The 13,725-nt window shown below is 37.5% G+C and overlaps 1 protein-coding gene across 5 annotated transcripts in view; it reads left to right on the top strand.

The window, feature by feature from the left end:
* LOC119694396 (rab11 family-interacting protein 4A) overlaps nt 1-13,725 on the top strand; it is a 70,506-nt gene that overhangs the window by 21,825 nt on the left and 34,956 nt on the right. For 3 of the 5 annotated variants that reach the window (XM_038120716.2, XM_038120715.2, XM_038120710.2), the window contains exon 1: nt 12,747-12,906. The exons of 1 other annotated variant lie outside the window; for it this stretch is intronic. In XM_038120716.2, the coding sequence (XP_037976644.2) occupies nt 12,762-12,906 (145 nt within the window). In that variant the 5' untranslated portion in view covers nt 12,747-12,761. Of the gene's footprint in view, nt 1-7,990; nt 8,039-12,746; nt 12,907-13,725 lie in introns of those variants that run through there. One more of the 5 variants, XM_038120717.2, reaches the window with a different exon arrangement.

The raw sequence follows: 13,725 nt of genomic DNA, 5'->3' as shown, positions 1-13,725 counted from the left end.
ATGTTTATTTACTATTGTCCAAATATGTTTTGATTTATTGTCCGCTTTATCTATTTCCTGCTCAATTGTTAGTTTTTTCAAGCTTCTAATGACTTTACGATACTGTTTAATGTACCTAGATTTGTACTCCAGTATTGAGATATCGGCATTACATTTTGTTGCAGTGCTCAAGAAACGTTTCATTTTACTTGAAACCCTCAGTCCTTTTGTAATCCAGTTTATTTTGTTTTGTTTACCAAAATTGGTTTTCTTTTTCTTTTTTAAAAAGCTCTGATTAAATATTTCTGTAAATTTGTACAAAAACGAATTTATACCCACAGATTTCCAGTCTTGCTGTGCAATTTTATCTTTAAAAAGATTGAGGTTATTTTTATTATACGTTCTCTGTTCCTTGTATACAAACTGAGTACAGATATTTTGTTTATTAAGTACATCTCCTTGTAAGGTACTGTTAAAAGTACCAGAAATGCTTGCATGTCCATCGCCTATATTGTTGTGGTCAATATCAATATTGGTGACGTCGGGCTCATTAACGTTTGTCAAGATGTTATCTATGCATGACATAGACTTATTTCGTACAAAGGTTACAGAATCGATTAGTGGTCTAAAGTTATAGCATGTCAATAGGTTTAGGAGGTCATATTTTTTTTTGTTATTTGTTAAAATGTCAACATTGAAATCACCTACTATAGATTGGCAAGTTGCTTGGCGACCCTCCTTGAGGGGGGAAAGACGCGGAGGGGACGAGGTACCCAAGACGACAGCGGGTAGCGGGAGGGGTAGCGGTGGAGGGGAACGCGTGCACTGCATGTCATTGTTACGGCAGTCTCGGCCGCGCAGCCGAGGCGGCCACATGTCTTATATAGTCTGTCATAATTTGAGTGCGACCCACATGAGATCATTGATCCTGAGACCATTAGTCTTAGGATGAGTGTTGAGGCCTTTTTAATATTATCGTTATATTATTATTAGGTATCTATAATTCGTCAACAAAATAACGTTAAAAACAACAAATCGTATAATGTCTCAATATAGCCTTCTTGTAGAACAGCGTACCGGATCAGTCATGCTACGCGGCTAAAGGTTGGTACTGCGCAGTCAGATACGAAAAAGTAAATAACAAAGACGAAGAGTCCATATGACAGTGCGTCAGTTGTCAGTTCTTGTAACTAGGAAAGCAACCAAAATTTATGTGATTTAATGAAAGTAATTAATGAGCAAAACACAGAGAAAAATTACAAAATTGGTGAAATTTTTTAAAAAAATGGTCATATCGTGCTTCGCCTACCCCCATACCACCCGGAATTAAATCCTATTGAACTTGTGTGGCGGTACGTGAAAGGCGAGCTCGCAAGAACGTCGATTGACTCTAACTTAGATAAAGAGATAAAAGACTTAGAGTTGCTTTTCTCTAATTATTCGCCTGAAAAGTGGAGAAATTGTGACGACCATGTCATAAAAAATTAAGACGAATATTATAAATCTGATAGAGTATTTGACGATGTATTGGACAGGTATGTTATTGTTTATTTATAATTTAATGTAAATTAAACATAAAATATTATAGGTGTACACTGATCTAATATGACTGGCGAACTCTAGTACTTTATACTTCAAAGTAGATACAATGTTTTTTGGTTTTTGTCTTAGATTTATAATTGAAGTTAATGAAAACGATGATGAAGATGAGGATGACGACGACGATGAACAAGTTCAAACAGAGAGTGAACATGAAAGTGACATGGAAATTGATTTATAAAATAAAACACTTTTACATAAATAAATTCAAATTGGTAGATATTCTGAAGGTAAACATCCAAATTTTAATGCTGTCAAACTATAAATTTTAAGCTAAATATGACATTTACGGGAACACTCATAGAATAAAATTTTACTTACGTCAGAAATAGTTACAAGCTATCGCGAGATTAATCCGGGCACACTTTTCTACGTGTGTAGCATGTCGTGCTACCTCGCCCCCGCCACTTCTTTCACCCCGCAAGGAGGGTCGCCAAGTAACTTGCCACATTATAATATCAACTTCTTATTGAAAAAGTGCTCCAACAACTGCTCCAATCTACTCATAAAACAATCTTTATTTTTATCCGTAGGGGTACGATACAAACAGCATATATTTAGATTTGTATTTACATCCCTTATTCCACAAACTTCGAAGGAGTCAATTTTATACAATTTTTTACATATTGCAAGTTCTTCGAAATTACTGTTATTTTGGGCCAATATGAGTGATCCTCCTCTTTTTTTATTGACCCTAGCGGTAATTGCAGCAAAGCAATAGTGGTTCATGCTAAATAACGGAGCAGAGGTGTTATTTAAGAAGTGTTCTGTAAGGCCGGCTCCATACGTTGGTCCCAACGCTCGTACCAACGTTGGACTGCAAATTGGGTGAGGCGTACATACGTTGGCTAATAAACCAGTTCTGTCCCGACAGAGCCAACGTGCGAACGTAAAGATGGTCGACACAGAAATTGTAACTGTTTTTTTAAATAAACTTTTAAAAATTATCTTTTTAATTATGATGTATGATATTAATGTAGTTTATAAATATCTCTTATTTTCACACGCTACCCTTTTTCATTATTTCTATTTCCTTTCAATTTGGTTGTCTGGAAGAGATTACTTTTAGTAATAAGGCCGCCGATTGTGCTATTTATTTTCTGTTCATGTTTGTAATACTGTTTCTATTTTTGTGTGCAATAAAGAGTATTTTATCTTTATCTTTATGATGCTGCATAAATAAACTTATAAAAATTGTCATTGTTTATCTTACCTCTGTATTAATAGTAAATGTATCTGATTTATCATAAATCGGAGCAAGAAAGCTATGTATGAGCTCTTAAGCGAACCAAATTGGTTTAAAATATCGTCTGTTGATGATCCAGATCGAGTAGAGTCACTAATTTTCTTTCTGTAAAGGCGATATGTGCTCATTAATGATTCCCGCTTTTTTTTAATATTCAATTAAGAAAACCATTCCCATATTCTGGTGAATGCTGCGCCATGCATCAGCTAATATATTTTTTTTTTTATATTCTTTTCGGGTAGCGTCCCATATTATTGGATGTGCTTGATAAAGTTCAATAAATTCTATAACTTTTTCATTGGTCCATAAGGGAGACGATTTCGTGGATGAGGAAGACATTCTCGCTCGACGTCTGCACTCGTTGCGTGTTGCAACAGCACTGAGCAAAGCGCCAACGTGTGGGCGTGATCGCCAGCGTTGGCGCAGATTCCTTTGATAAAACCGACACGAGCCGGCCAACTACCAACGCTCGCCCCAACGTTGGGGCCAATGCAATTTTCTAGATCCATACGTTGGACGAGTAGCGTTGGGACCTGCATTGGGGCCAACGTATGGAGCCGGCGTAATACATACATAGTGGGGTTTAATTTTTAAATTATCTAGATAAAGTTCATATTCATCCTTTTTATTATTTATGCCACACACATTTTGATGAAGGATGTTTACACAAAGTGTTTTATTGACGAAAAAGTTTAGTTTGTTCTTCATGGGCTGGAGCGCCATCACTCTGCTGCTGTAGGTGGTTTATCTCCATCTTCAAGTTCTCAAGAGCACGTCTCATACCGTAGTTGTTTAATACACCTTGTTTTCCGCTATACATATTATGATCATATGATAGCATAGAGTTTGTGTCATAGACATATACATGTTGATAGGTCAGCCCGGTCATTCGCCCGCCTAGCTCGCTCTCTTGTTAGGTAGCTAGCCGCTAGCTAGCTTATTCTGCTTTATCTTATAAGCTTAGGAACCGCACTGTCTGTTCAGGGCATAGGATATCTTTCCACGGTCATACAGATTTTTCGGAACTTTTCACAGAGGCAATATTTTAGAAAATCAAAGCTAATGAACTCTCTCACCAAGTCATCATCACCTTGATCTTGAGAACTCAGAATACGTGCCAAATCACCTTCCTAGCTGCACGTGTGTACGTGCCAAATCTACAACATAATAATATTGTATGTAGACATTCATAGAGTTAGTAGTGAAAAATCTAAGTGAAGTAAAATATAAATGATAGAGATAGAAACAAACCATGAAAAAAGGTATAGTCATATTGTAATAAAGTCTTATAAGTCTCAATTTATATTGTCTTGAGTGAATGATGCTTACCTAGGTTGGTATGCTCACCAAAAATATAATAGGTTCATTTATAATGACATATAATGTTTCCATAAATATAGTAAGTAGAGCTACAGAAGTTCGAATCCATTCCAATGGTATAAACTGAAGTGTTGTTAGTGATCTTCGTATAGAAGCCTTTCGTGATTCAGTTCCATTAACCTTAACCTCTAAATAACTTTGATTCTCATTCAATCGGGTGTGCTTTTTATAAATAAAAATGTATCTTTATTCGTAACATCGACGACTTTTTACCGTTTCTTTTACTCTGTTGGTCATTGTAAGGATATAAAATACGATTGGGTACGGACTGGTGATGATGATGATGATGAAGGATACATTAGCCTACCAATGACATATCTGCATATATATCTACGTCTAATTTACCCTCCAACTCTACAAAATAGTCTATTCTAATTATTCTTAGTGTCCGTGATAAACACCAGAGCCAGACTAGCTAGACTAGCGTTTGTCACATGGCTCTTAGTGCAAGGGAAATCCCCACATATTGTTATTATTACGGTCTGCCCAGGGTGCACCTCAATAAATAAGGTACAAGTTGTTGATATACCCGTCACTTGTGAAGACTGTTTTCGTGCAAATCGTGCACCCCATTAGTGTATTCATTTGCTTAGTCTAGCGTGCTCTACTTAGTCTGTGCTACCTAGTGGAAGGTGTAATACAAAGATTTGCCTCCATTTCCGTTTGCCCCAGAAACGGTTGGCTGTAACTACAATCGATTAGGGTCGTTAGCCCTCAAAGAGTTGTACTATAGCTCCGCTGTTCTATTTAAAATTGCAAATACACATACATATATCGCACTGGCTATAGCCGTAGGTTTAATCATACTTGTACCTACACATGTTCAAATATTTCACTATATTATAGTAAACAGTCTGTCCAAATACTGTACATACCTAGACTGTGACGTTAACACCACCTAGTTCAACAAAAAATACATGATAGCAGATAATGCATATAATTATATTGTATATTTATAGCTACATACCTACATTTGTTAGTCACATGAATGGTACAGAACCTGAATGACAGGCGTGGGCAGCGACCTTCATGAAACGCGAACGAAATAGTAAAGCCCCCTCCCACTGCCATTAATTGTTATTACATGTTATTTTTGTACAAAACCTTGTGGACTCGTTGAAAGAAGGGTGTAAGTGTAGTGTGGGCTCAATCTATCAATCGCCGACCTCATGCTCAAGCTCATTTAATACCTGACGACGCTAAGCAGGCGCTATTAAAACTGTAGACTCAAACCAGTTGATGCTCTTTGATCTTCTAAACCAAATCGGTGACAAATCGTTTAAATACCATCAAAACTCATCAACGCTAACCACACCTCTAGTCAGTTTTACGCATAGATGAGAATTAACAAGTATATCGGATTGCGTAGAGAGCGGTGTCGTTAATCTCGCTAGATCAGATAGCAGCGCGGCGCTGGCTGGCCGCCAACATCCAGGAATGACTCCGACATATTTCACTCGGCAGGGAATAGCCCAATGAAGCTTATACCCTGTCCATGATTAGCCCAACTCATTGCGAACGACGCTATTAAAGTCTATGCCAGAGAGTCTTTAGTCGGTTGTTTCAAATTCCGTCCCCTATCAGCGATCTTTAGAACGCTGTACACACGAGCTGTTTATAATTTTAGCGGCGACATCGAGTCTGTATGCTCTGATCTAATTCCAGTAGGTAGTTTGCAATGCAACCGATAGCTATTGTCCATTGTGTTGAGAAGCTGTCACTTCTGCACTCTCCATAGCGTTACGTTCTTGCTTCGATAGAAACAATAGACTACGATCGACATTTATGCTTTCACGATACGCCAGTAATTCTTACAATTTAACTAAGCTGATTCAGTAAGTTCTTAACCCAATTCGAAACGGTCACGTTGTATTAAGCCGGCTTAGAAACCCACCGGTGGGCACATTTTGTCAAGTTCTTAACTGAACGTGAACCAATAAGCCCATCGACAAGTGACCGATCAAAGACGGCAATTATTATGAACCCGGTAGTCTTTGCACTGAGGCTAGTAACTAGTACCGTTGTTCCTACACCGTAATACCGCATGCACATCTAAGTTCTATGCACTTGTGTTTAAGGGATAAACTACAATGGGTGGAATGGAACTTTAGCTCTTGGTGTATGCCAATCTAATAGGTCTTCCCGGGTTCTAAAGCCATTTTCATAACGGCTCATACTTTACAAAAAGCCTCTTCCATTGTAATAGGTGTGGTTGTGTGTCGATAAACACATTATGTTGCAGCTAGGTTTGATTGACGCCATCATACAGACATGTGAGTCAGTAACTGTACCCGCCATTGCTGATAATGAAGCTATTCAGCAGAAAAAACTTAATAACTGGTGGAGGTAAAGCGTGAGACGTTAATTATAGGGATATGCTGCTCTCGAGATCTTTGTGTTAACTGCACTGAGCCGCAAATCACATATACTCTTATTCTTCTTCTTCTAAGCGTAAGTGGTGGTGACAAACACTAGAGTTAAGGCAGGTTTTGTCATCGTCTTGAATAAATTAACTGCCTGCCCAAGTGCTCATGTTGCACCGGACCAGTTGCTGACGATAGTTAAGTACGTCAGACGAAAGGTTCCTTTCGTTTACCCAGATTTGTAACTAAATATTATCGCATATTCATACTGTTTAACACAATTTATAACAAAAGGGCACAACGTGAGGCTTGCAGACGTTATTTTTAGACCAAAGATGGCAAAAACTACTATAAGTAGAGCATTCAATAGCGAGGGGACGGAACAGTACCGCGGCGACGGAACCCGATCGCCGGAAGCCATAAATTGCCCAAAATGCTTAACCAAATTAGATAGGATATGCACGTATAGCGGAACTACGCCGTTTGTTCACAGTGACTAAAGTGACTGGTCTCAATAGTTTATGAAGTCTTTTTTTTTGCACACTATATTACAGAATTTTAACCCCTATTGTACAATGACTTGAATTTCTACATTGCTTATGCATATTAATGTTTACGGATTAATTAAATAAACACTTACCCCCTTATTCATATAAAAGTTATAGGACGTTTAAAGCTATTGAACTGTTTTGTCCCTCTCTGTCATCGAACAAATTGTTCTTTGAGAGTTAGGGACAGTTCAATAGTGAAAACATCCTATAACTTCATTATATACTACCTTCCTATATACCTACTTATGATGGTTAATTCCTCTAACTCCACGAGGAGTATAGGGCCTCCACAGTTCTTCTCCAGACGTTCCTGTCCTGGGCTCTTTCTGTGGCTACTTATAATGTAGGAAATATCATTAGTACTCTATGGTGAAATTAAGTACATAGGCTTGGTGCGATACAGGTAAATTACGTAAATCCAATGGAATAGAAACACAATGATTGATTGTTCCACATTCTACGAATGCATTTTGATACGAAACACGCAATGGTATTTTGTGTTCTGTAGAAGACTGTAGCCTTACCTAAGTACGTATTTAAACTATAAAGGAAACTATATTTGTAAACAGGCATACAATTTATCCAGGGCCCACTGGACGTACATAAGATACATTGAAACGACACTAGGGAAGGTTTCGGTCGAGCACCCCTCTCAATTAAGATAACGTCTAAGCATAGGTACATACGTAGAACTACTACATAATATATTATTACTTATGTGTAGATGGATTCTGCACTCCCTTGACCTTTCCACAAACACGCGAAGACAACATAAATCAGCACGATTGCAAGATTCGATACGATATCGACCGAACAGCACATCTTTGCTAAATTATTGTTATATTATTTATAATAGTCTGTCTTCTTTACAGATTAACCGGAAACTCTGCTACAAGTGAGGGAAAGAGGCAAAATACTAGGTGAGTTATTAAAAAAAAACTGGTAAAAAACAAAGGTGTTGTGTTTAAAATGGATGTTGTGTTATGCGGCGCGCGTCCGTTCGTGCGTCTCCGCTTTTTTGGTGACATCCGTTGCATCCTGTTTTAAGTTTTTTGAGATATTTAAGTTATTAGTAAGATACCTTTAACTGGCTTTAAAAAAGGAAGTCTTTCTCAGTTTTAACTACCTGTATATTGTATATTTGTCTGTTCGCCATATTTCGCGTTTTTTTTGTGCTTAATGTAAATTTTTTTTCGTCCATCAATGTTTGTTACATATTTACTATAGTATTTTGTTTAAATATAAGTTAGGTTAAAACTGTACAGTAAAAACAACGCTATATAAATAATTATAGGTACATTATGCATCCTTAAAATATCATAAAATCAATAAGCCACACAGACCTGTAACAAATGGGTTACGTTTGAATTCGTGTAATTCGAATTGCGAGAGGCGTTAATTACGTGTAATGTCGAATAGTTTCGATGTCGGTTGCGCAAGGAGGTCGTTGTCTCGGTGTTGCCATGTCGCCGATCGATGACAGAGCCGTTTGGTGGCTACAGGTTTTTACTGACAAATCGCCTCATTATCGCTAATTACGCGGAACAATGTTGCCAGCGTGACGAATTTCCCGTCTGCGAGAGAAGATTAGATTGGATGCGGAAAGCTAAAGATCGCATCCAATGGCGTGTTTTGGGAGAGGTCTAAGTCCAGCAGTGGACTGCTATAGGCTGATGATGATGATGATGATGACGATGATGCGAGAAGATTGCCGTTTTATTAGCTGCATTTTTTGTTTTATTTAAATTTGCTTGACGTACTGCATCTACAAACGTGAATACATACCTACATACTGCAGTAAGAATAATACTCACAGGCGTGGTATGAGGTATCGTGAAGACAAAGCGAAAAGTAAAATGTTACTTTACGAAGTATAATTAATTAATTATCTACAAATTCAATTTGAATCCGAAGATCGTTGCCACAACAAGCCCATCATCGGGAGCCAGGAGTCATATAACTTAGTTATCATCTCAATCTAAGAACATAAGCAAATGTTTTAATTGTCTGGCAACACTAGAATAACAGGAACAGTAAAATCGCCATTGGCGAAAGTCATGCTCTGAAGCACGTTCTATGAAACTCATTAGTATGCCGTGTTTGTTTTCTTTCTGCTCGATCTAATTGCAGATCGGCTACTGCATTAGCATGATTGGAAACAAATCACCATGTATAGGTAGTTAAAAACTTACTATGAGCCTGTGGAATGGCATACCTACCAGGCCTCATGCAGCGCCACAATACTCTGTCCTCAGCCTTCCTCATCAAGCCACCTACCGGCCACCTGTCTAAAGTCATAAGTAAATTAATGGTTACCATTTACCATGCCTTTACATTTTTTAAGAAAGCCTGTGCTGCTTTTACCCAACTACAGATGCGAGGACCGAGGAGGAGGGTTATGTGCTTAAATTTTTATCTGAAGAAAACGCAAAAGTTCGTTTGCTTATCGATATTACTCTGCTATCTGTGGATTTATCTCTGCCTAGCTGGTACCACAGGATACTAATTTCGTTACTCTACTATTTACATACAAAGTTTAGATTTAAAACTACCTATCACTTTTGTTAGATTTTACTGGCAATAATTGAAAATACACGCTTCCCTTCTAAATTTTCGTTATTACACAAGGAAAAGTCAATAAGTAATTAATCAATTACTTAGCATGTTCAATCAGCATCTCTACGGTTTGTTTACAAATTATAATGGTAGATTATATACTAAGACATAACATTCACTTTCACTGATGATCAGACAAGACAAGGCCACTATTAACTTTTATCGAACTTAAGCACGGGTAAAGGTCTGACATGTCGATGTTGATTGGATGGAAGGCTGTTTTGCAGGCTAGTCTACACCATACAAACTTTGCAAGTCACATCAGAGCCCACCAAAACAACAACCCGGATTGAACATACAGGAGTCGCCGTCGTCGGATACGGTGTGGAGGAAATGATGATGATGATATAAGAAGAAATAACTCTACTAATTTAACTATTACCATTTTACATCCGATGAGTAATGAGAATAAGTAACCTATGAAAGGCATGTCCATTTAAGTTGAAGGACTTAGGATGTTCTGTATGTTAATAATTCCATCTTCTTAACTGAGGTGGAAAGCATCTGATATTGTATATCACAAATATCACAATACATTTCTTCGAGAACATTTTTAATTAGTTTGCGATACGAGGACATGATGACCAGTATAAAAACGTTGCTTTCATAGATCAGTATGTACCTACTGAAAATAGGGAAGCCGAAGGTATAAACCTACTAAATTAAAAGTTAGTCAATAGCTTGTTACGACTTGGTACCGTTGATTGAGTTAACCCAGCACTAAAAATTCAACCATGAATACATGCATAACCATCGACAGGACGATGGCTCTTAATGCCTACACTACAGCAACCATTATCGTTTAACAAACATTAAATACAAATAATGAGCGGCATTCGTGAACGATTTAAATTTAATAACGTAATATTAGTTATTGGTAATTATTGCATAATGGTGCCGGTCGGGGAGTGTAGGACTGCAGTATAGCAAGTGCAGTCTGTGGCACTCACACGCGAAACTATAGCAAATTCATTACTTATCATTATTATTAATTTATTTAAAATATAGATTTTAAACTCTTAGTGATGATGGCCTGTCCAGTTGTGACTGTGATAGGCCAGTGGTATTCATCATGAGGTGTAATAAAAATAGTTTAGTATATCAGATCCGAAACCCAGAGTGCAATGAAGTGAAGTATGTAATACGTGTGTTTCTAATAACTTTCTAACGACATGGTTAAATGGTTACCTGCGTAAATAGTGTTGATAAAAACTAGCCCACTAATTGTTTCAACTGATAAGAAATGTTATCTGAGCGTGCAAGTTAAAATAGAAAGTTAAATATTGAAATGGTTAAAGTTTACATTCCGAGGCAGTGTTGTCATCTACACAAAGTATGGAAGGCTAAACAGTGAAATGACTGGACTTCAGTGGTTTGTCTGTTAAACGATCTCTGTTATGCAAACTAAGTACGTAGATGAAGTTAATTTGTCGCTAGTTTCAGACAGAAACAAAACATTTTGGCTTTGTTTCCATGTGAAAACGTCAGCCAGTTAAAAACGATTGTAAATAGGTAATTAGGAGCGTTCGTGAATTTAATATAATTTATTTAAAAACAAAACATACACGAATTCGGTTAACTCTAAAAGTGGAAACACATGAAAAAGTCATAAAAATGTTGCAGTAACTGTAGAGTCAATACAAGTACAATTAATATCGAAGGATGCTTACGTAAACGCGGTCACAAACGCCACTAGTTTTTTATCGTGAAAAAAATTGTCAGAAATAACTGGTAATCATAAACAACAATAACTTTAATCGGGACGACATAAGAGCCATGCATTCATAATTTTCAACGCATACACTTCACCGCCAAGTCAAGCTGAAAGGTAGGTAAATGAGGAAACTTCATTTTGACTTGCGTGTCTCTAACTATAGATAAATGCTTGGTATTCGGGCGGTTTCATTGAATTGGCTAACCAAATAATAACTTGGAGTAACATGTGTAAGGTTAAATGAATTTGTAGAGGTATGTGTGATCCATTTAGTAGATTACAATCTGTAAAAAAATTACATTCCTACCTTATCATAGTTAGCGTAGGTATGTATGTATAAAACTATTCGAATTCGCGATTTAAATTTTCACACGCTCTGAAAATTTCGGTAGTCTTATGTGTAAGCATACTGAGCATTTAGCATAGAGACTTATATACCCTTAGATTTGAGCTAACTGAAAAGAAAAACTCAAATCTGTGAAGGTTTATTCGAATAGCGATATAAACTAAACCTCAATGACTGCTTGCAAATCAGTATTTATCTCTTTTCTATCTAACATTAATTTTATTTTTTATTTCTCATAACGGTTCAGGTGTTTTTCCTTGTCGTCACATGCTAGGTATATTTTTTTTTTCACTCAGATAGTATTGTATAACAATGAGACATGTTAATTGCTATCGCAAGTGACAAAGTCACGGTTTGAGCACAAATATGCAGAGTTGCATGTGAATACCGTCCGTGCTGCATCTTGCAAAACGATAGTGTTTTGTTCAGAGAGTGTGACCGAATCTGATGTGCTTCTACGATATTTGGATGTTTATCTCAGCTATTGGGTCATTGGCACTACTGCAAGAGTACCTAGTAATGTTAGCTCATAAATAATCTTACTAGCAAGCTAGCTACTTTCTACTCTACTGTACTGTAATGAATTCATAAAAGGCTAGTTTATTATCAACACTGTTTAACACAGAATCGAATTTCAAATCGGAAGAAATATAATGCTTAAAAACTCCTATTTTTTTTAAAACAACGGAACTCTGCCGCTTATGCTAACCTACTAACAAAAACATACAAGCCAAGCTTTTTAAACTAATAACCGCTGTGGATTGAAAGGAGTTTGCATACATAACTGTCAACCTCTGTGGAATAAAATGAGTTTGCATACAAAACTGTCAACCTCTGCGGAATGAAAGGAGTTTGCATGCAAAACTGTCAACCTCTGTGGAATGAAAGGAGTTTGCATACCAAACCATCAACCTCTATGGAATGAAAGGAGTCCGCATACTTGACTCAGAGAGAGCAGCACAGATAGATGTTGCTGTCTCTGTCTGGTCCACTGTCGACGGTGCCTGCCGTGGATGTGGTGCATCTTCTGGAGCTGTGGTGGCGCGGGCTGGTGCTGCTAGCTCGGCTGGTGTGCTGCCTCTACCGGCTACTGCTGGCTGCTAATGAACATTGTTAGTATGAAGGAGGAAGAAGAACCTTATTGTGTTGCTGTCTAGGAATAGGTTTAGGATAAAGGGCTTCCTAGGTTTGAGGTCTAACCACGTACATTCCAAAGTAACGAGATATCCGCTAGTCCGCTACCAACAGCGGCAAGAGTTGCGAACGGCCTAATCTTGTGTCTGTATAGCGGCATCTAACGCATTCCAAGATTCCAGGCCTAGGAAAATAAGCACGATAAAGATCTTAACTCTCAAGTTACCTTCATTAAAAGTTTAAAGCCGTACAGGAAGGTACCTCTACCATAACAAAAACGGTACGAAAGAGAGTTGTCATCCAACATCCACATCCAACAGGCAACGATAAAAAGCTTAACTCCTCACTCAAGTTATTTTAATTAAAAGTTTAAAAGCGTACAAGAGCCTACTTAGTAGTCGACGGCTAATCTGAATCAGGTAATGCCCTGCAAGGTGAAGACGGTTTGTTGACACTGACAGCTACTATGGGCGGTGGCCACATTAAAGTAGATACATAAGGGCTCGACTTTGTTTGCACCATGGATACTTTAAGATATTGGGGTCAATATTGTATGCTAATGCGAAGTTATGCCATTGAACAACGATATATCTAGTACGTATACCCTAAATAAAGACTTTACAAGTTGTCGTTACAAGAGCATTACTTCTAATAAGAGGAGGATAATCTGTAACATTCTATGTCTTTTTTAGTGAAGTTGTTTGAAATCCAAATTCCCCTATCATCATCATTTCAACGTATATCGCCCACGCCCACAGATCAGTAACTGGTACCTAGCTCAATAACTCTACTTTTGT

This window comes from Plutella xylostella, chromosome 29 (assembly GCF_932276165.1).
Source record: "Plutella xylostella chromosome 29, ilPluXylo3.1, whole genome shotgun sequence".
NCBI classification, from domain to species: domain Eukaryota; kingdom Metazoa; phylum Arthropoda; class Insecta; order Lepidoptera; family Plutellidae; genus Plutella; species Plutella xylostella.
Note: the sequence above shows the minus strand (reverse complement) of the source record. Positions and strands in the feature narration are given on the sequence as shown.